Raw genomic sequence first — 22,327 nt, forward strand, 5'->3', positions numbered from 1 at the left:
TCCAGTCCAAAAAATAAAAATAAAAAAAAAAGAGGTTCCAGTCCAATCTCACTCATTATCAAAACAAAATCAGCAAAGGACTGGAAATGCAGCCAGCTCAGTGATCAAGTACTTACTCACCAAGTATGAGGTACTAGGTTTAACCTTAGAAGCTGCCACCAAAACAAACAAACAAAAAAACAAACAAAAACAAAAAAAAAGAAAGGAAAAGAAAAGGAAATTAATAAGTAAGTGAAGTTTGCCCATAGAAAGAGTAAAACTTAGAGGCGTGAGACTTTAGTAAATATACACCATTCCCTAGTCTTACATAAAAATGAGAGGGAAAAAAAACCTACCTATGGGGTAGCATGTAGTGATATTTTATTTGTGTTTTAATAAATAAAGCTTGCCTGAAGGGTAAGCCACTGGAGGCCAGGGAGTAGTGGCTCACATCTTTAATCCCAGTAGTTGGGAGACAGAGGCAGAGGGATCTCTGTGAGCTCAAGGCCAGCCTGAGCTACACAAATAGAGCCAGAAACAGATTTTGGTGGCTCCTACCTTTAATCCCAGTGTTTGGGAATCACACACCTTTAATCCCAGCACTAGGGAGGTGGAGACAAGTGCGAAATGACTGGGTGGAGAGAGGAGCATAAAGTTCCAGGAGCTCAGGGGAGTGTGGAGTCTGAGGTTGGGTGGAGACACAGTGCAGCCTAGGCAGTCTGAGGATTGCCCCTTTGGTCTGAGAATTGGTAGAGGTAAAATATCTCTCTAGTGGCTTGGCTGTTTTGCTTTTCTGATCTTCAACTTGAACCCAATATCTGTCTCTGGGATTTTATTATTTGTGCTACAGTGGCACATGCCTTCAATCTCAGTACTTAGGAGGTAGAGGCAGGAGGATCTCTATGAGTTTAAGATCAGTCTGGTCTACAAATCAAGTTCTAGGACAGCCAGATTACACAGAGAAACTCTGTCTCAAAAACCTAAAAATAAACAAATAAATATAGAATAAAAATACAGAATAAAGATATTTGCTGATGAACAGAATTTAAGAATTCACTGCTGTCAGGAAATAGTAAATATGTGCCTTATTTAGAAATTTTAAAAGGAATTACATCAGCTGGGCGATGGTAGCATATGCCTTTAGCACTTGAGAGGCAAAGGTGGTTGGATGTCTCTGAGTTCAAGGCCAGCAGGGTGTGCACAGCAAGTTTTGGGACAACTGGGGTTACGCAGAGAAACCACGTCTCAAACAAAACGAAACAAAATACTTAATTACAACCACAGAATCACACACAAAGAACATGAAGGAACTCAGGCATGGCGAAGAAAACAACAGAAAACTATGTCTCATAAGCCTTGCAATAGTATTAAATTTAAATAGTACAGGGAGCAGAGAGCTGGAGCTGGTTATCAACAACTGTCAAATATTAAATAAAAGATGTTTAAAGACAAGTACATATTACTTGAATAAAATTAAAAACACTTGAAAAGGACCCTTATAAGGGTCATTCAATCAGAACAAGCAATGAACCAAAGACTGGGAGATCCTCAGGCTGCATGTTTCATAACCAGGGGAGGAGAGCCCTGGCTTCACTATCAGCCCCAGGTTCACAGGTCCCCAAGAAACTGTGTATGAAGCCCGTGTCAGTTGTCTGCTGACACACAAACTTCTTTCATTTTTATTGAAAAAAAACCCTATTCTACAATAAATCCTCAGCATTTTATTTTTAATAATTCTACAGAATTAAAAATTAATAAAATCTACTAATAGTTCACTGGAAAGAAAAAAATTACAAAATTTGTTTTTTTTAACCTGTTGAAAAGAACCACACATATGCAACATGTATACAAGCTATGTTTATGTATATAGCATGTATTTTGATGGGTTTTTTTTCTAACAACCTTTGGTAAAATATACGTACTAAAAATGCTTAAGGAAAACTCCAACCTTAGGCCTATGCAAGGATCTATAAGTTCAAATACAGAAATACAGAGAAAGACAAAAGTAAATTAATCACTCCCAACTATCCAAATGATAGAGATAAATGTTGCAAGAACTTCATCCCTGGCTTCATATTCTAAACGGTTATGGTGAATATTTACTTTTAAGTTTCAAATTACCGAAGTAAACAGTTTTGATAATTGCTAAATCTCCCATCTCCTAGCAATTTTAGTAGAACTGGATCTATAAATGGAAAGAATTCCTGTCTGGACCAAACAGTTTTATTCAGTATCAGCTTACAGGTAATGTGAGAACAGGGCTTAGCTTCCTTGGTTTTTTGTTTGCTTGTGCTTTTATTTCACTTTATTTTTAAATAACTCGTAAAAGAAGATTTGTTTGATCTGAAGAGAAACTAGAGTATTAAATCACTCTTAAACATTCATTTTGTTTTATATTTATTTTCAAAATAAATAAATTTATTTTCAAATCCATTATTTTTATAAATGCAATTTTATGTAAGAGATTTACATGCTCTTCCATAACAGGCTTCAATGACAAAGAAAATACTTAAATAATGTCATATCCTTGAAAATTATACAAACTTGACCTAGAATAGAAAACCAGCCAACACAGACTGCAAAAGAGTAAGGTAAATTTAAGAAAATAAAAATGCAAATATGCATTTTAGTAGTCTCTTGAATTTATTAACCTAAAAGGTTTAATTTCCATTTTCCTGCATCAGCTTTATTTATAAAATGTCGTGCCCTATAAATATGCTGTTATTTTCTATAGTCAAGCACTCTCTTAACAAATCTTCTCATTAATATGTAAATTTAAAGTCAATCGGTCTTCTCTCTGACAGCCCCATGAATTCCTAGTACACTGTATAATCGGCTTTGACTTGGCATCCACTATTTATCATCAAAGATGTCAGTTAGAAAAATTATGGAAAATGCACTGCAATTGATATGACTGCAATCTACTTTGTCAACACTTAATTGTTCCTCAAATCGTACATTTACATATAAACAGCCTAAATACTGATCTATAATGATGCAAATAAACTAAATTAAAAATCTCTTCTGCCCCGAGGAAGCTTATCTGTATATGATGTGTTCATTTAAAAACTGACTGACAAAAGTATGCCCATCAGCTCATCTCAAACACTATTTCTAATAATTTTCAATTCCTAAAAGCTAACATTTTACTACCCTTCAAGAATATTAACATAATCAGAGGGCTTTGGAAATAGCTCTGTAGGTAACAGCACTTGTACAAATATGAAGGCCTGAGTCTGAATCCTCCACACCCACGTGAAAAGCCTTCTGTGCTCACTGGGTGCCAGCCTCTCTCCAGGTGCAGCGAGAGATCGGATCTCAGTGAAACAGGTGGTGTTGAACAGTAGTTTTTCTGGCCTACACATCCACCATGTGTATGCACACATTACAGTTAAAGGAAAACAGTATTTTTTTCCTTTGGAAAGCATATTTAATTACAGATATCATCAAATCGAGCACCAGAGAGTAGGGTCTCTGAGGTTAGTTTTGACAGGAAAAAACAAACAGGAAACTCAAGCCACATTCAAGTCAATAGGTAATGTAATATAAAGGAAAGAATGACAGTCCTGAATATCGCATAACTGTTTCTAGATTTACCTTTTCTAAACAGCATGCTTAGCTGAACTGCTAAAACCTGTGTGCCTCAATATTTTTATCTGTAAGTAGATATGAAAATTCTGACTGCCAAAATAGTGGTTTGAATGAGAATGGCCCATATGTTTGAAATCTTGGTCCCCAGTTGGTGGCACCATTTGGGAAAGATTAGGAGGAGGTGTGTCAATGGGGGTGGGCTCTGGGGTTACAAAAAGCCCATGCCATTCACTGTCTCGTGCCTGTCTCAATTGTAAACTCTCAGTTACCGTTCCAGCACCAAGCCTGCCTGTTGCCATGCCCCCTGCTATGACAGGCATGGAGTCTAATCTTGGGAAACCATTAGCCCAAAATAAACTTTCTTCTCTAAGTTTGGTCAGGGTCTGTCTACTCCCTAATGCCAACTTCTGCTTAGTTACTATCTCTTGCGGTGGTAGGACACCACACCCACAGAAACCTTGTCATTACACAAGAAAGTACAGCAAATGATTAGAGTACTATTCTTCACATTGTCTCTTAATACGAAAGGGAAACCAAAATCTCTGATATAACTTCTAAGTTGATATGTTAATTTGGTGACACTTTTTTCTTAAAACTAAAATGCCCTTGATTTATGGAACAGTTGTATTTGCACAGCATTTATGGGCGTGATTACAGCCTATGGATGAAAGTGAATGAGGTACTCAAACAAAGCATTCTTTCTCCACGATTCCAAGAAGGCCAGTCACTACTCAGTACGCATTTGAAGTAGTACTCTACTATGTTACTCTACGCTATTATAACCTTAGTTATTATAAAAAAAAATAAAAACTAACTATAAAAACATTTAAAACACTGGGTGGTGGTGGCACATGCCTTTAATCCCAGCACTCAGGAGGCAGAGGCAGGCGGATCTCTGTGAGTTCGAGGCCAGTCTGGTCTACAGAGCTAGTTCCAGGACAGGCTGCAAAGCTACAGAGAAACCCTGTCTCGGAAAACCATGAATGAATGAATGAATGAATGAATGAATGAATGAATGAATGAATAAAGCATTTAAAACAGTTTCTGAAATGGAAAGCAGATACAGAGCTGCAAATGTCTCAGTTTCAACAGTGACTAAATTGTCTTTATGAGTGTATGTTTTACAACGCACTTTCATTTTAATTATGTGTGTGGGTACATGTCTGCGTGTGGCTAAAGGCACATGAGTACAGGTGACTGAACTTGGAGCTGGAATTCTGGGCAGTTATGAGCCATCAAACACGCTAGAAATGGATCCTCTTAACCACTTAGCCACTGAGCCATTAGTCTAGCACCTTTTTTTTTTTTTTTGGTTTTTCGAGACAGGGTTTCTCTGTAGCTTTGGAGCCTGTCCTGGAACTCCCTTTGTAGACCAGGCTGGTCTCGAACTCCCAGAGATCCGCCTGCCTCTGCCTCCCGAGTGCTGGGATTAAAGAAGGCGTGCGCCACCACTGCCCGGCAGTCTAGCAACTTTTAAACTAAATCAAAATCCTACAGAAGCACAAATTCCTGAGCTTCTCACTCAATGTATCTGCAGCAGTCAGCACCAAGATAGATGCACGCAGTTTAGAGAAAGGAGTGCGGTATGGACATGACTCAAGTCTTGACACATTCAAAGAGCAGTTTTGCAGAGCCGCACATGACTGCTACTACAGCAAGAACTGACTACATTTTTTCTCCCAAAGGTTATTTGCAAACTATTAAGAAAACACAAGTTGCAACCCTAATATTCTGGCATGCTGGGCTAAACAAGACGTGCAACTGGAACTTAAGAGTCATTTTTCCATGGATCGAGGTAAACTGACAACATCTTACATTAATAAGTAAAGTTAGATTTTTATCCATAGTAAAATTGTAACTCCTAGCATTACTGAAATTAAATAGCCACCAACTGTTGCCTCTCAAGGGTCAACAAGAGGTTAATATGAAAAAAACCAAAAACATTATTTTTTTTTTTTTTTTGATTTTCGAGACAGGGTTTCTCTATAGCTTTTGGTTCCTGTCCTGGAACTAGCTCTTGTAGACCAGGCTGGCCTCGAACTCACAGAGATCCGCCTGCCTCTGCCTCCCGAGTGCTGGGATTAAAGGCGCGTGCCACCATCACCCGGCTTAAAAACTTTATTTTTATATTTTACACTACACTAAAAGTACTTCTGTAACTTAAAAAAAAATAAAGACTATCATTTAAACTAACGGAAATTTACAACTCTGTCTAAATGATTTCCTTACCTTATTTCCTTTAAGGCAGAGCATTATGTCTCAAAGGAAATCAAAGCAAGCTGCACCAAGAAAGAAAACACCTTTTCTGTCAAACCTTCAGTTCCAACATCCTTGCCCTCCCACAGCCACACTCCGCTCATGTGTGCATCACACACGGCGCCCGCCCACAGCACACCCACCCACATTGCATCCAGCACACCCACCCACCCACACTCTGCCCACCCACACTGCATCCAGCACACCCACCCACCCACCCACACTCTGCCTACCCACACTGCATCCAGCACACTCCGCCCACCCACAGCACACCCACCCACACCGCATCCAGCACACTCCGCCCACCCACAGCACAGCCACCCACACCGCATCCAGCACACTCCGCCCACCCACACTCTGCCCACCCACACCGCATCCAGCACACTCCACCCACCCACACTCTGCCCACCCACACCGCATCCAGCACACTCCGCCCACCCACACTCTGCCCACCCACACCGCATCCAGCACACTCCACCCACCCACACTCTGCCCACCCACACCGCATCCAGCACACTCCGCCCACCCACACTCTGCCCACCCACACTGCATCCAGCACACTCCACCCACCCACACTCTGCCCACCCACACTGCATCCAGCACTCTGCCCAGCACATCTCAAAAGCCCTGTATCGGTCTGGAAATCATAGGGTCTACGATGATGCCATGGTCAGATGGATGAGTGACAAAGAAACAATCAACAAAGTCCAATTCTAGTACGTTGAGATGGTAATAAGATTACCTTCTCACAGGAACTAATGTTCATGGAAGTAACATGCAAAACACACCCACACACAGACACAAAATCAGCCCCTTCCTCTTCAAGTATGTAACAACAGCAGAAATACACATGTAATTATAGAATTTAACTTATCTTTGCTTTTGTATATGGTTTTACTAATTTCATATAAAAAAGATGAAATAAAACTCCAAGAGTGAAAGACGAACTACAAAACTCTAGTTTTAATACTTAGTTACAGATTTTTAGAAGATTCATGTATGCTCAGCTACAGTTTCTATCTGCTAACAAGAGAGAAGGTCATTTGTACAGAAGTGCTGGGGTGAATAATAAGAAAACAGCAGTTAAAAACTCCAACATGAATTCTCTGCTTATGCCCAGTCAACTCCCTGACAGGGGCTGGTTGAGCAGACACACAACTGCTGACACTGGCATCCAGTGGCCATGGGATTGTCATCATGACACGCTGCTTCATTTAGTGAAACAGTCTTTCAAACTGGGCTCTGTTCAATAATAAATCAAATTAATTTCATAAGATAGAAATGTATACTAGTAGCAAAATTTTGTTGATCTGAGTCATATATAGCATAAGTTGCTTTTTAAAAATGTATTGTAAAAATGCAACAACTTTACTTACAATAAAGTTAAAGGGCTTCACAAAGAGACCTTGTCTCAAAAAATATGTAAAACTTCAAGCATAAAAAGGGCTAGGAGGATATAGTTAAATGGTAGACTCATTTTCCACCTGTGCAAGTCCAAGGTTCAATATACAATGTTCCCCAAAGCAATCAGAAAGAAAGAGAAGACCAAACAGACATGTAGCATTCAAGGAGATAAAAACATAAAAATGTTTTAAATATCTTTAATAGTAAAAAGAAAGTCAATGTAAAAAAATTTATAAAATGTTTTATAAAAATCTATTATGAGAATATTCCCACATTTATGGAATTTCACTAACATTTTTCTCTCACATTAATATTATTTTTAGTTTAAAAAAGCAAGATGTTCTAAATACTGCATAGTTAGTTGGGTAGCACTCACAACTGACTTTTCAAGTTTGTAATATTGGGGCTGGAGAGATGGCTTATGGATTAAGATTGCCTGATGCTGCTATTCCAGAGGAGCTGAGTCTGGTTCCCTGCACCTAAACAGGGTGTCTCACCTGTAACTTAATTCTAGGGAATCCACAACCTCTTCTGATCTACTCAATGACCCCACACACACACATGCACACACTCACATTGTGAAGACACATACACACACATTTGTGCAAATACACATGCAAACATACAAGTACATTGTAAAAACACACATGCATGTGCCGCATATACACACATGTATATGTACACACTCATGAACATGCATGCACATACACGAACATATAAGCAGATGTGCACACGCATGTATACACACATGCACACAAACACAGAAATATAAAAAATACTGCATTAAAAATAAAATGTCAAGCCAAGCAGCGGTGGCGCACACCTTTAACCCCAGCACTCGGGAGGCAGGTAGATCTCTGTAAGTTTGAGGCCAGCCTGGTCTACAAGAGCTAGTTCCAGAACAGGCTCCAAAGATACAGTGAAAACCTTCCTCAAAAAAAAAAAAAAAAAAAAAAAGCAAGCAAGCAAACAAAAATAAGATGTTAAAAGATAATTTTGCGCTCAGAATGTCCTTACACAAGCTTAAAATTTTGTATATGATTCTGCAAAGAAACAGTGAGTTTTATTACAAACTATATAATACAATTAAAAATCCTAAGTCTCCTTGTAAAGAATATAATAAATGTCTAATATTAATCTGCTAAAGAAACTAAGTTAGTTTCAGAGAATATTGAAGTACTGATTTCACACACTTTAAGTAAAAGTGAACATAGACATGCTTTAGAAGTATAAAACTGGAGGAAAGAAGTGTAAACGTTCAACAGTATTTTATGTATAAAGTCTAGAAATCAGCTACCCAAGGTGTGAACTCATGGTACAGAGTCACATTACGTACTTTAGCAAACTGGTACATAAGAGAAATGGGACTAAAATGTGTAAAATCAACTACAAATAATAAACAAGCCCTGAACTTGGAAATGCCACATGAACCTTGAACAGGTACCTTTTACCAGGTATCACACGAAAGGTATTACACAGTGCACCTTTATTTGGGAGTCAGCTGTGTCAAAGCGACTGACAACGACGGATCTCGGTTCCTTCACTGCTCATTCCCTGGCTGCACAGTCTGTAAAGTTAGCCTGCTCCCTTAGTACACACCATAGGCAGGAGGCCAGTCAGCACTCACCTCTCTCCAAGGACTGACGAACTGTGTCCGAGCGTATCGAGTTAGCATGTGGATTATGACAACCTGCCCCCACTCCTCGACATCTACCAGTAGGTTACAAAGCTTGCGGTAATTCCTGTGGATCAGATCGATTCTATCCGGGCACACTTCTTCAAAAGCCATCACCACACTGCCAGCTACCAGCTGAGAAGAAAGAAAGAGTGACTCATTGAAATACACACTGTCCATCCAAGATCCTACTGGGGTACTGCACTAGCACAGTCATGTTAGGACAATGTGAAAGCTTTAGTCATTCACTTAAACCGAGTAATAAAAAAAAGTAACATTTTCTTGAATAATACTCTTAAGACCTGTAATTAGTATGGAAAACAAATCTTCTGAAGAGAGATAAATTCAGGTTGTTTTACTTTTATCGGGTTAAATTCTAATAATTGCTTGTAAATGTGTTTAATATTAGTAATTCAGTTTTGGGATTTTGTTTGTTTGCTTTATTGTTGTTGTTATTGTTTGGTTTTTGGAGAGAGGGTTTCTCTGTATAACAGCTCTGGTTGTCCTGGAACCTGCTTTGTAGAGCAGGCTGGCCTCAAACTCACAGAGATCCGTCTGCCTCTCCCTCCCAAGTGCTGGGATTAAAGATGTGTGCCACCACCACCCAAACTTAAATTGTAAAGATGCTTTCTTAACTTGTAGCAACATTCAGAAAGAGATTCGAGACCATAACAAAGATCCCACTGTCAGTTTAAAGTGAAAATAGCAGTGATTCAGCATTTACATTAGAAAGAACACAAAGAACTAAGTGTTCAATGCAAAAACACCTCCAAATCTCACACATTTTAGTCCATTGTTTTACCAATATAATTTATTTTCAAATACAACACAGTGACTGAAATGCTAGTATATCATGCATAAAAATCAGAATAACGTATTGCCAAAAGGGGGCAGCTTCCCCCAGGCCAATTAATGAAATCACAAATGTAGACTTCTGAGTAGTTATGCTCTTACAAATCTTAGGTGAAACTAAGGTTCCTTCAGTATAAAGGTACAAGGCAAGCAGAATATTTAATATACAGATTCTTCTAAATGTATACCATATATACATACAGTTAGCCAACAGTGTAATACGGTTTTGAAAAAAATGAATTAATATATTCTTCTAAACACTAGGGATTTTCCTTTTAGTATCTAAAATTTCCCCAATGACTAAAAATAAACAATTAAATAGAAATATAACTTATTGAAATGGTACTTTTTGAGAAATATTAGCTACAATGATATTCATATTTCAAGTGTTTGTCCCTCTACTTGGTTACCATTTACTTTATTAATATGCAACCAACAACACAATTGAAAGAAAACAGCTCAGAATATAGACTTGCTATTATGCTAAACAAGTTGCAAGTCCTGCGGGGATTTTCTGAATTACCAATCAGTATAAACGTGAAGCCGCATTTATTGACTCCAGCCCAACCCATGTACTGGTGCCTGCTGGTCCCAGCATGTATTCACCTCAGTCGAAAAAGCAAAGAATTGATTATTTGTGTGCGCTAAATAAAAATGTATTATACATCTAGTTTCCTATTTGCTATTGATATGGAAAGCAAGTTAAATGCATGTTTTCAATACCACATTTTGATATGTACTGCATCAATTACTCTTCAAATATATTCGCAGCAACTTACAACCTGTGATTATGAGATTAAAATTAACAAATTAAAAATATCTTAAATTAACCAATTTAGAACATCAACTATGGAATAAATTACTATTTATGAGTTATAAACATGTATATATATTTTATATACAAATCTACAATTACTATCATTATATATAATAACTGCTATAATAGTAAACTACAAAAAGGAGGTATTTCTTAGACTAATCTATGAACCTGAACTCATTTTCATTTTTTAGATGCTATATAAAATCAAGGTATTTTTAAATTATTAAGTATTTTATTTCAAGTGATTAGACATCAAACAATGAGATGGAAAATCAGCTGCTGCAGGACATTAAATTTATCATGCCACAACAGCAAGCATGTAACTGTAGGGCACTAAAACATCCTAAACACCCAAGGAATCCCAGGAAGGAAGGAAAATCATCATTTAGGTACAAATAAAGCTCGAGGAAACACTAAAGATAGGAAGGATGTGAAAAGAGCATCATCTCAAAATACCACTGGTCGTTCCAATCACTTCATTGTGTTGTTTGTTTGTTTTAAACAATCTGAGATTTTGATAAACACCAGCAGAAGAATTGATCATTTAGGTCTATTAAATGTTCAATATCCATAAAACATTCAGAATTAAAATAAAATGGTCTAATCAGATTTCAAAACCAAAAATATTGGTTTCCAAAAAACAAACAGTTAATTTCCATCTCACTGTGTCAATAGCAGCTCTTCACACAGTGGGAATAAATCAAGCCAACAAAACCGCAATGAGCTCATCAAATCCAAACACAGCTTTCCATTTATGTATTTTTTATATTAAAGCAATAAACGTGGTTCATTTATCTCCCCTTGGTTGCCACGTTTTTCTGTGCTGTTGCTATGAACTTCAGCCATTAGCTGTGCTCCAAGGTAAACTACATGAGCCATCAACAAAAGTGACATCCCATCTATGGAGTTCATATTTTCTCTAGATTATCTATGCTAGTTGACAAGCTGGTAATGAAAAAAATCACACTAAGCAAATGGTTCCTCTAATAACAATAAATTTTCTATAAAATTATGAAGGGTACAAAACGTTTCCTTGCATCTATTTTGTCATGAATTCTAATTAACGTTACAAAAATCTGAGTGCTGGGTCATCACAAGAAGTGCATCACAGTTTGATTGATAAGATGGTATAAGTTAGCCAATGCTGCCAAGATTTTCTTCCCTTAAATTAATGGCCATCCAACCTGCTCTAATCATACAGCCCAAATGATATTCCCCTTCTTATTTCAATTTTCTTGAGGCATGGAAAATAGGAAAGATCAGTCATTTATCTTCTAATAGCTGGATAATAGATCTATCACAATAAAACATCTGCACAAACTCGGGGATGGGCTTTTCTCTTTTCCCCAGAACAGCGAGGCTTTTACCAGCATTGAATCAATAACTTAGAAAATGCTATCTTACTCCTACAATTTAGCTATGAACTATCAACCTATTCATTCAAAAGTAATCTACAGCTAAAATTAAGAAAACTTTGAGCCATCAAAAATACATAAACAACTCATCTTTTCAGAAAACATTAATATAATTTATCTTCCTGAGAAATTTAATCTCCATTAATACAATTTCTTTGAAATTAACTTGAAACAAACAAAAAAACACAAGAAATAAGTACTACCATGCCTCTGAGGCATTCTAAATATCTGGTTCCATGTTTTTAATGCTTAACAAATATGAATTTCTACATTTCAAAAAAAATAAACAAGTGTTCTAGATTTAAGAATGCATTTATAATGGAACATTTGGAAAGGTTTATGGTAAAGTATATTGTGCTAAACACACAAGGCAGATAAAAGTGGTGTAAATCCAGGAAGATATAACAAAAATTACACTAACAAATACTGTAACCACTGATGGGAATGACAAAAATACAGGAAAAATAATCCACTCTAATTCCACCTACTGCACGTGTAAGCTTTCTAAGTCTCTTTATAAACACAAAGACACCTTCAAACAATAGTTACCTAAATGACACTACCAGGCTTGACCGGCTGTTACTATCATCATGTGCCTGAATCCAAAGTGATTTCTTTTTAGGGAAAAACTGCACACTTGTCTTGCTGAGCCATATGCTTCTCACACACTATAAGACCTTAGAGATCTCAATTTTAAAAAACCCTCCCTAGGCTAAGAAAAGCAACAGACAGTACCTCCCCAAATCAACAGAGCTTAAATAAGTTTAAATATACTGACATTTTACACAAACCAAACTTTCAGAAACATAAAACCATAATTATAATGGTCCCCATACTGTGCCAGTGAATAAATTCCTCAAAATGTGAAAATAATTAGATCAGCTCATTTGATTAGAAGAATTTTAAATTTATATAATTTGTGATACTTTATTAATTTTTAAAAAATATATTCTTTCACAATGCATACATATATACTGTGCTCTGAGAAAACACTCCCCATTGTCCTCTTACCCCACAAACACCCTTCTCCCCAACAAATCCCACACATCTATTGACAAGTTTTTTGGGGGGGTGTCTATGATTCTTCATTTTTAGTGTTGATGTTAACATTATAAGTATGGGGAGAATGTACCTGTCTTCTCTCAATGAGTATTACACAGAACCAATACAACAAGTTAATGAAAGTAGACATAAGAATATATAAAATATATGGATAGATAGACTGCATGTTTATAAGATATAATAGATATATCTTTATATATCTATATAGATACATAGAGACAGATATAATGTAAAGATATAAGAATATATTTTTAATATTTCCACAGTAGAATATAATCACACAAAAGAGAAATAATCAATGACATTCTTAAAAGACTACTTAATACTTAAATACTAGTTAGACAAGTTAATGGTACCTAGAAAAAGCTGAATTCAAACCCCTTAATCTAAATCCTAAAAAAGAAGAAGAAGTAGTATCAGGCTGAAGATTTAGTCCACTCAGTCAGATGCTTGCCTTGTAAGCAGAGGGGCCTGGATTCACTTGCCAAAACTGTCATAAACACCCACCCATGCACTGTGGTGCATGACTAATTCCAGGGGTGGGAAGAACAGTCATGTGCAGTGGCACATGTCTGCAATCCCAGGGTGGGAAGGTAGAGACAGGAGGATCCCTTGGGGTACTTGGTGAGCTCAGAACAACAAGAGATCTTGTCTCTAAAACCAAAGTGGGAAAGAAAGCCCGGCTGTTAAAATAATGTCCCAAACCCCAGATAGGTCTCCCTGGGAACAGTGACTAAGGCGAAAAAAAGACCCCCTCCCTCCAATAGTATCAAATAGCAAACTACTATCACTAATAATATAATAAATAATGTAAGAACTAACCATTAAATACTACTAAAGATTTGTATTAAATGGTTTTCCCTTATTTTGAAAATAAATGATCAGGACCAAAAGCGGGCACTCGAATCTACAAGAAATGATGTCCATTACACTCCTTGGAGTCATCTTCTTCTCAGTCAGAATAGTTTTAACACCTTGTGCTGTAGAGACAGGAGGAGATTTTGTATATAATAGCTATTTAAAGTCAAAACAACTTCATGAATTAGAAGCTATAAACCCAACAAAAACATAATGGAACACAAACCAAATTTGATTCTAATACCTAAAACGGTAGCTCAGACCCATGAGAGTCAGATCCAGCCTAGCTATTGTGGTGTGATCCCAGACGTGGGAGAGGGGAGGAAGAGGATCAGAAGTGCAAGACAAGGGGGTTGCAGCAAGTTCAAGCCAAGCCTGATCTACAGAGCAAGTCTGGGGCCGGCCAAGGAACCAAGGACCTTGTTTCAATGAAACAACAGAGCACAACAAAAGGCTAGGGGGAAGCAACAGATACCCTATCTAGAGAGATGTGTGAACTTATGGAAGTTTCCCACAGCATAGCCTCCAAACCCCTTCCCGGCCTGCCCTGTTTTGTTTTGCTATCCTGATGCAGCTGTCAGAGAACTGACGTGGGCCAAGCTGACCTTGAACCCACAGAGATTCACCTGTCTCAACCTCCCTAGTGTTGGTATTAAAGGCGTGAGCCACTACACCCAGGTACCTTCAAATTTCTTTAAATTTTTCATGGAGCAGAAATAATGGTAAACTACATGCAAATTCAGGGAACTTCTTCTAAATCTCACAATTCTCCATAGTATTTAGCAAATGTCCTATTGATAAAAGAAAAGTGCATTTAAAACTACAATTAAATTCTCTGAATATTGATAACAGGTTTTATATCCGGATCCCTGAAGCAAACAACATGCCTGTCAAATAGCAGACAAAACACATGATTTTTCTCAGTTAACATAATGAGCTTGTCTCTATTTGATCCCTCCTATATATCAACTATGCACAGAAAAATACAATGAAGATTTCTAATACATTCTGTACTGAAGAAGTTTGGATGGCTTAGGAATGGAATCCAATGACTGTCATGTATAACTCTGACAGTATAATGATAACATCAAGATAAGCAGTGAAGAAATTAAGAGACATGAAGTATTTACTAAAACACGCGTTTAGTGCAAACAAGCAGGAAAGGGAGAATGAAAAATCACAGAAAAACAAAAGGCAGCTAAAACTCAATTAACCTAGCACTAAGTACAAGTAAATAAATTATTCCAATCAGAAGGCAGTTATGGTCAGATTTAATTAAAAGTCAAAAGGCATCTATATATGCTACCTAGACAAGGCAACTAGATAGGAAAATACAATTCAGATGGGCAGTGGTGGCATATGCCTTTATTCCTAGTACTTGGGAGGCAGAGGCAGGTGGATCTCAGAGTTGGAGGCCATCCCAGACTACAGATCAAGTTCCAGGATAGCCAGGGCTATACACAGAGAAACCCTGTCTCAAAAAATCAAAACTATATAACTTAAATGTGAAAGTTTGGAAAATGAAAGTGTGAGAACAATCATAAATTAGACTAACTATATAAAACAGACATTTGTGATAAAAACAACTTATAAACAATAAGATAAAGTATAAAATGTGTATCAACATCAGAGCTCCTGAGCACACAAAGCAAACACTAATAGAACTGAAGAGAAATTCCAATACCCCGCTTTTCAACAGGAACAGCAAGAATGGGCCTGCAAATGGCTCAGTGGGAAAAGCCTACCACTAAGATCATGGCCACAGGTCTGAGCCAGAACCCACGTGAGGGAAAGAGGGAACCAGATCTGCAGTAGTCTTCTGACTGCCGCCCACACACACACGAGATAAATAAGTACAATTAAAATAATAACGGAGCTATACTGAATGGCAATATCCCATGTTCTCTAGCATGACATATGATCACTTCCTCAGTAGTTTGAGTTGTAAGCAGTGGGCACATCAGCAGTTTAATGCCTCCGGCCACCCATTCACACCCCATAGGTTACCTCTATTCCTAAGTGCTATGGGACAATGGATTTGTACTTTGTAAAGATTTGTCACTTGTATTTTAATAAAATGCTGACTGGCCAGTAGCAGGCAGGAAGTATAGGTGGGGTGACCAGGCAGGAAGTAGAGGTGGGGTGACCAGGCAGGAAGTAGAGGCAGGTGATGAGAACAGGAGAATTCTGGGAAGAGGAAAGACTCAGTCTTCAGTTGTCATCTAGACACAGAGAATGCCTCACTGATAAAGGTACCAAGCCATGTGGCTAACACAGACAAGAATTATGGGTTAATGGAGGATGTAAGAGTTAATAAGAAGCCTGGGCTAATAGGCCAACCACTTTACAATTAATGTAGACCTCTGTGTGTTTTCTTTGGGACTGAATGGCTGCAGGAAAAGGAGGGACAGAAATCTCAGTCAACACCTAAGTCTTGTTATCTGCCAATGCATATATAAATTGAGCATGGAAAAGGGATACATGTAGATATACACAGTCTCAAAAGACTATGTATTTCAGTTAGAATAATAACTATTAGAAACAAAGAAAAATTGAGGCTTGTTCAACTATAAAATTTTTTTAGGGAAGAAATATTTGAGAACTGCTTTAATATTTTAGAAAATGTGCAGAAGCTGGGCATCCTAGAGCATGTCTGTAACCTCAGTGCCGAGAAGGTATGGTCAAACTGCCATGAAGTAGAGGCCAATCTGGTAGACACAGTAAGTTCTAGGTTGGCCTGGCCCATGTATGAGACCCTCTCTTAAAAATCAGCAGCCAACAAACTAATAGCAAGAACAAAAGAAAAAAGAACATTTATAATACCAAAACATCCTCTCTCTGCTGTTCAATAGGTCTTTAGTACTTGGTTTGTTTGGGGTTGGGGTTTTTGTTGTTGTTGAGACAGGATCTCACACTTTAGTCCTAGGTAACTTAGAACTCACTGTGTACAGCAGCCTGGCTTCAAACTCACAAAGATCACCTGCCTCTCTCTCTGTCCCAACTGTTTGAATTAAAGGGCTGTGTTAATATGCTCAACTATAATACTGTAGACGTGAACATCTACCATAAATCATAGTAAAATAAAACACAATTCAGCGACGTCAAAAGATAATACTCACAGTGCTCTTGTCTTTCAGAAGCTTCTCGATGACTTCAATTAACATTTCCTTCTGCTCTGGATCAAGACTAAAATGTCAAAAGAAATAAATAAATAAGTCACGTGCATTTATTGCCCTTCATGCTAACATTCCATGACACTTATCACTTCGAGACTGCTGAGGCTGGCCGGGGGTGGGAGTGCACACACCTTTAATTCCGGCACACAAGAGACAGAGGCAGGTGGATCTCTGAGTTTGAGGCCAGGCTCATCTATAGAATGAGTTCCAGCCGGGCAGTGGTGGCGCAAGCCTTTAATCCCAGCACTCGGGAGGCAGAGGCAGGCGGATCTCTGTGAGTTCGAGACCAGCCTGGTCTACAAGAGCTAGTTCCAGGACAGGCTCCAAAACCACAGAGAAACCCTGTCTCGAAACACCAAAACAAAACACAGAGAGAGAGAGAGAGAGAGAGAGAGAGAGAGAGAGAGAGAGAGAGAGAGAGAGAGAGAGAGAGAGAGAGAGAGAGAGGAATGCTGAGGTGTTCTAAGAGAACAGTGAGGTTTCCAGACACAGACATCTTAGTAAGATGGAGTGGGTTTTCTAGTCAATGAGTTACCTTTTCCCTCTAAAGTGCTCATGTTAACTAAACCAGGTGTTAATCACTTCCAAAGCCAGCTGCAGAACTCTAAGGAAGTAGCTGAAAGTATCTGATTGGAAATTCCCTTTTTATCTCAAGGAGGAAAGATAAAAGACAGTAAGTGGTTTTTTAAACTATAGTTGTGTAACTGCCAAAAACAAAGAGCACCTTTAGAGGTGTTCTAAATTACCTTAGCCTGCTAACAGACAGGCATTATGAGGCTGCCACCTAAGCCCAAGGGTAAGCGGGGCCAGACTATGTGAAACATCTGACAGAGACGAGAAGCAGCGGTGCTAAGGACCCTCACAGCAGGGGACAGAGAGTGGACAGTGAACTGCTGCCTGGCCACTAGGTGCACTTTTAAACCATTACTGCGACTTTACATTTCTTTTAAAAAGTTTTATTGTGTGCATTTATGAAAGGGGGTTCAAGGAAGTTTCCATGTGTCATAACGTGCATGTGGCAAATGCGGTTGATTTCCACCTTAAAAATATGAATGCTATTCACTCTGCTGACTTCATGCATGTAACTTGTTTGACACAACACTGAGAGCCCACCAGAAACAAAAGTGGTAGCTTGCAAAGAGATAAAAGGAAACAGCAACACATTATGATACATAACTTGTACTAGACAGTATTTTTTCCAAAGAGATCATGATGTTAAAGTTGTCAATAGCATATAATTTAAAATCACTGAATGGGGAAGAGAAATGGCTCAGCAGGTAAGAACCCTGGGTCCCAAGCTCAATTTTCAGCGCCCACATAGCTGTTCAAAACTGTAACTCTAGTACCAGGGGATCCAATGCCCTCTTCTGGCCTCCATGGGTACTATATGCACATGGAGCACAGAGATATATGTAGGCAAAACACCCAGACACATAAAAGTTTAAAAAAAAAAAGTTAGACACTATATAGCAAGACCCTGGCTCAAAACAAAAAAAAGTATGTAATAAAATAGCTCTGGGCAAGAATCACACTCCACAGAGTGAGCAGCAGAAACAAAGGTGGAAATAAAGAGAGTTATAAGCAAACACATAAAATTCTACTCTGTAGTAAACAAGGGGATTTCTCTCCTCCCCCACCCCTGCATGCCATGTATGTGAGTGTGTGGCTGCATGCACCTGCATATACATATTCTTAGGCCAGGGAGGACGCTGGTGTCTTCTTCAATGGTTCTTTGCCTTACTACCTTGAGACAAGGTGTCTCACTGAACCATCCGCTGCTCACCACTGCTCAGGCTGGCTCCCAGCACCTCCTATGTCTGCTCTCCGGAGCCGCACGATGCTGGCTACATTTACAGGCACCTGCAGAAAGCTATGTAAACCTTGGGTGCTGGAGTCTGTACTCAGGCACTGGAGCTTCATGCCCACTAGTCATCTCCCAGCCCTCCATTATCTGACAACACACACATACATGTGCATATAGAAGACACATTATACAAATGAGAATTCAAACTCTGATTAAAGTTATGAAACCTGAAGTAAAGAGAGGCCGTAATAAGCTCAGAAGAAAAAGTTCTCAGAGGATCTCTATAAGCAACACAAAATCAACAATTATTTGTAGGGAAAAAACACACACAGCCAAATTCATTTACTTAGAAAAACAAGCCTTTAGTTCACAACAGTCTGTGTAATACCACGTATGCCTACTGTAATCAACAAAGCATATACCTGTACAACTTCTGTATAGCATGGGCTGCATTCTTCCTGACATACGGTGACAGGTCAGCCGAAGCCTCCTTAATAGCCAGCATCATGATAGGCACAATAATTGGTACTCTAATACTTGACAAAACTCTCAAGGCACTTGCACGGATTAGTTGATTTGGGTCCTAAAACAGAGTGAAAATACTCATCAAATTTTCAAGTACATTCTTTCCAGAGCATCTAAATGATACAGTTAGCAGGTGTTACAGCGCCAATCCACACAGCAGAAGAGCCTTTGAAAACAGACATCGTTATCAGGAAACAGCGAGAAAAGGAAAGGGAATGGGTCTTTTCTGTAGTGATTTATTAAAGTGTGGTACAATTCTAGCTGACTACCACTACATACACTAGACTTTAATCTTCCATTGTAAACCCATCACAACTTTAAATGTGTTCTCTAAAACTGTCCCACTGTCTTATCGCTACACTTTCAACCACCAGTAGGTACAGCAATAAGCAGTCCTCCTATACACGACAATGATCTGTGGCAAGATTCCACGTGGGTATACAGAGATCATTTTCCAAGGCCACTGAGTCTGCGCTCTGGGAGGCCCCTTAACTCCTCCAAGCCACAGCTAGGCAGGTAGCAGATTATTGTCCCGCTTCTTTGAAGGACACTCCTCTGACTGTGCAGATGCCTTGTCGCTCCCACTTACCTTCAGAGCTCGCTGGAAAGTGCTAATGGATAGGAGCGCCAGGTCCTGCTGTTCCTCAGCATATCGGACGAGGTAAACATACACCAACTTCTTGATCTATTTGGAGGGGAAAAAAAGTCATTCACTCCCACCAGGATGAAAATTCAAAACTCAATATTTTATAAACCAAAACCCATTCTCAATTTTCCTCAAATAAGTAACTGAATCTGGTCACAGCTTAGCCTGTAAAAGTAGATGCTATTTTGTATGATAATGAAAGCAAGCGAAAAAGTCTGTGAAGCAAGTATTTTTTGTAGCAAAATTCTGTCAATGTATCTCTTCCTTTCACATTAAGTTTGTTTAATGTCTCAGAAAAAAATGTATAATATGAAATATCAACTGGCCAAAAAAAGTTGGAAATCAAAGGCCTTCACCATCTGGTACTGAAGCTTACATTTCAATATCTATCAAATAGCACCAACTCCTTTAATGGTAGCAGTCACATTCCAATGTATATTACATGATAGTTTCAGCTTAATAGGATAATATGTGAGAATAATACCAATTTAATGTAATAACAATTCCAAAGAGACGAGACTGGTCAGTGTTCTGGAAAAACCTTTAAAGACAATTTAATGAGGTTTACAGCTCTTCCTTCACCCCATCGGTGGTGGGAGGAGGAGGGAGAAGTGGAGGAGGTGGTGGGAGTAATCATGGAGGAGAAGGAGGTGGTGATGGAAGATGTGGTAGTAGAGGTGGTGGTGGGAGGAGGAGGGAGAAGTGGAGGAGGTAGTGGTGGAGGAGGATCTGGTGGTGATCGAGAAGGATGCAGGGGTAGTGGTGATAACAAGAACCCTATTGCCAAGTTACTCTCTCAGTCCCCAGTTCCTCTTGATATAACGTGGTTATAAGTTCCTTCACTATGCTGTTTGTTCCCTCATAAACATACCCTATTGTCTGTTTCTTTCCATGTGGCACTCCAAACTAAAATAAGGTCTAAGCAGAACAAACTAGGAAAGAACTCTGCTCCTGGTAAAGCCTCCATTAAAACAACAAAGGATTAAAACTAGCCACATTCCCGATTGCAGTGCTGGGAAGCCCTGCTGTATCCACATTCCCCAGTGCAGTGGCGGGAAGCCCCACCATATCCACTTTGCTGAGTGCAGTGCTGGGAAGCCTGGCTGTATCTGCTTTCCCAAGCATAATGCCAGGAGCCCCACTGAATATGAACAGCTGTGCTTTTAAGTTTTCCAGTTTCAATTTCTTAAATGAAAAGCAAGGCTGTGCATTCATCTATAGGAAAGTTCAGCACCCGAGACCTGGTTCTTAATAGCATCTTGTTGAGGTAATCTCAGATGTTAATTCTATGATCCAACCTGCTTAGCCACCTTCACAACATCATAAACAAGTAAAAACTTTCTATACCCTCAGAAATAGTGAATATAGAAAAAACAAATTTATATTAATCTACTCATATAACAATGTTACAGATGAAACTAATAACAAAAATATAATAATCTCTAAGTATTCATCATGGCTGACTAGTTCCACAAAAATCTCAAAAATAAAATCCAACATTTCTAACCCAGTATTCAGTATAGCTAATAATTTGCCCCAAACTTATTTCCCCATCAAACAGAAACATCCTTGAATATAACTTGACTTTGATCCCAAACTGCACTGTTTATCTCTGGTAGCCTCTCCATCACCAGTTTTCATCTAAAATCTTCTATGAGACTAAAATTAATAAAATTCTGACTAATACATAAAGAGTAAACATATAGTTTATATATAGTTCCAAGTGAACTATACTGTGCAGCTGCTACACAAAATAAAGCAAGTCTATATTTAGCATTGGAATCTACATAAAAAATTTTAACATGCTAAATGGTCTCAGAACAAGAAACAAAAACAAAATCATAGTCGGTTACATATCTACGGGAGGATGGAGACAAGGCTAGCACACTCAGGTCCGCCAATCACAACAATCCTCCTGCTTCAGCCACCCATGTCTTCAGGTGTGCACTACAGTGTCAGGCTGAACTAGGGATGCTTTCTAAGTTTTTGTATTTCTAGGAAAAGATAGCTTCCTCTATAGCTTTGATAACCCACAGCCAGCAGAAAAACAGGCACAAACCTGCCCAAGAGAGCAACAAAAATTCAGCTGAATGAAAAGCTTTTCAAGTCAACAATATGTGGCAGCCCCTTTGTCCCCCATGACAGGAGCAAACTAACTCCAACTGTGCCTCTGAGAACCAACCCTTCTCTTACAACTGTCCACCCTTCCACAGATAACACCAATCCACTCAGGATGCAAGTCCACACCCTTCCCAAAAAAGTAC

General features: G+C 38.6%; 1 protein-coding gene across 1 annotated transcript in view; it reads right to left on the reverse strand.

The window, feature by feature from the left end:
- Ap3b1 (adaptor related protein complex 3 subunit beta 1) overlaps positions 1 to 22,327 on the reverse strand; it is a 201,235-nt gene that overhangs the window by 130,753 nt on the left and 48,155 nt on the right. Inside the window, exons 4-7 of the mRNA XM_075976295.1 lie at positions 20,007 to 20,102; positions 19,315 to 19,475; positions 17,032 to 17,098; positions 8,858 to 9,040 (exon numbers count right to left, since the gene is read on the reverse strand). Coding sequence (XP_075832410.1) covers positions 8,858 to 9,040; positions 17,032 to 17,098; positions 19,315 to 19,475; positions 20,007 to 20,102 — 507 coding nt within the window. The remainder of the gene's footprint in view (positions 1 to 8,857; positions 9,041 to 17,031; positions 17,099 to 19,314; positions 19,476 to 20,006; positions 20,103 to 22,327) is intronic.

Source organism: Microtus pennsylvanicus, chromosome 6 (assembly GCF_037038515.1).
Source record: "Microtus pennsylvanicus isolate mMicPen1 chromosome 6, mMicPen1.hap1, whole genome shotgun sequence".
NCBI lineage: Eukaryota > Metazoa > Chordata > Mammalia > Rodentia > Cricetidae > Microtus > Microtus pennsylvanicus.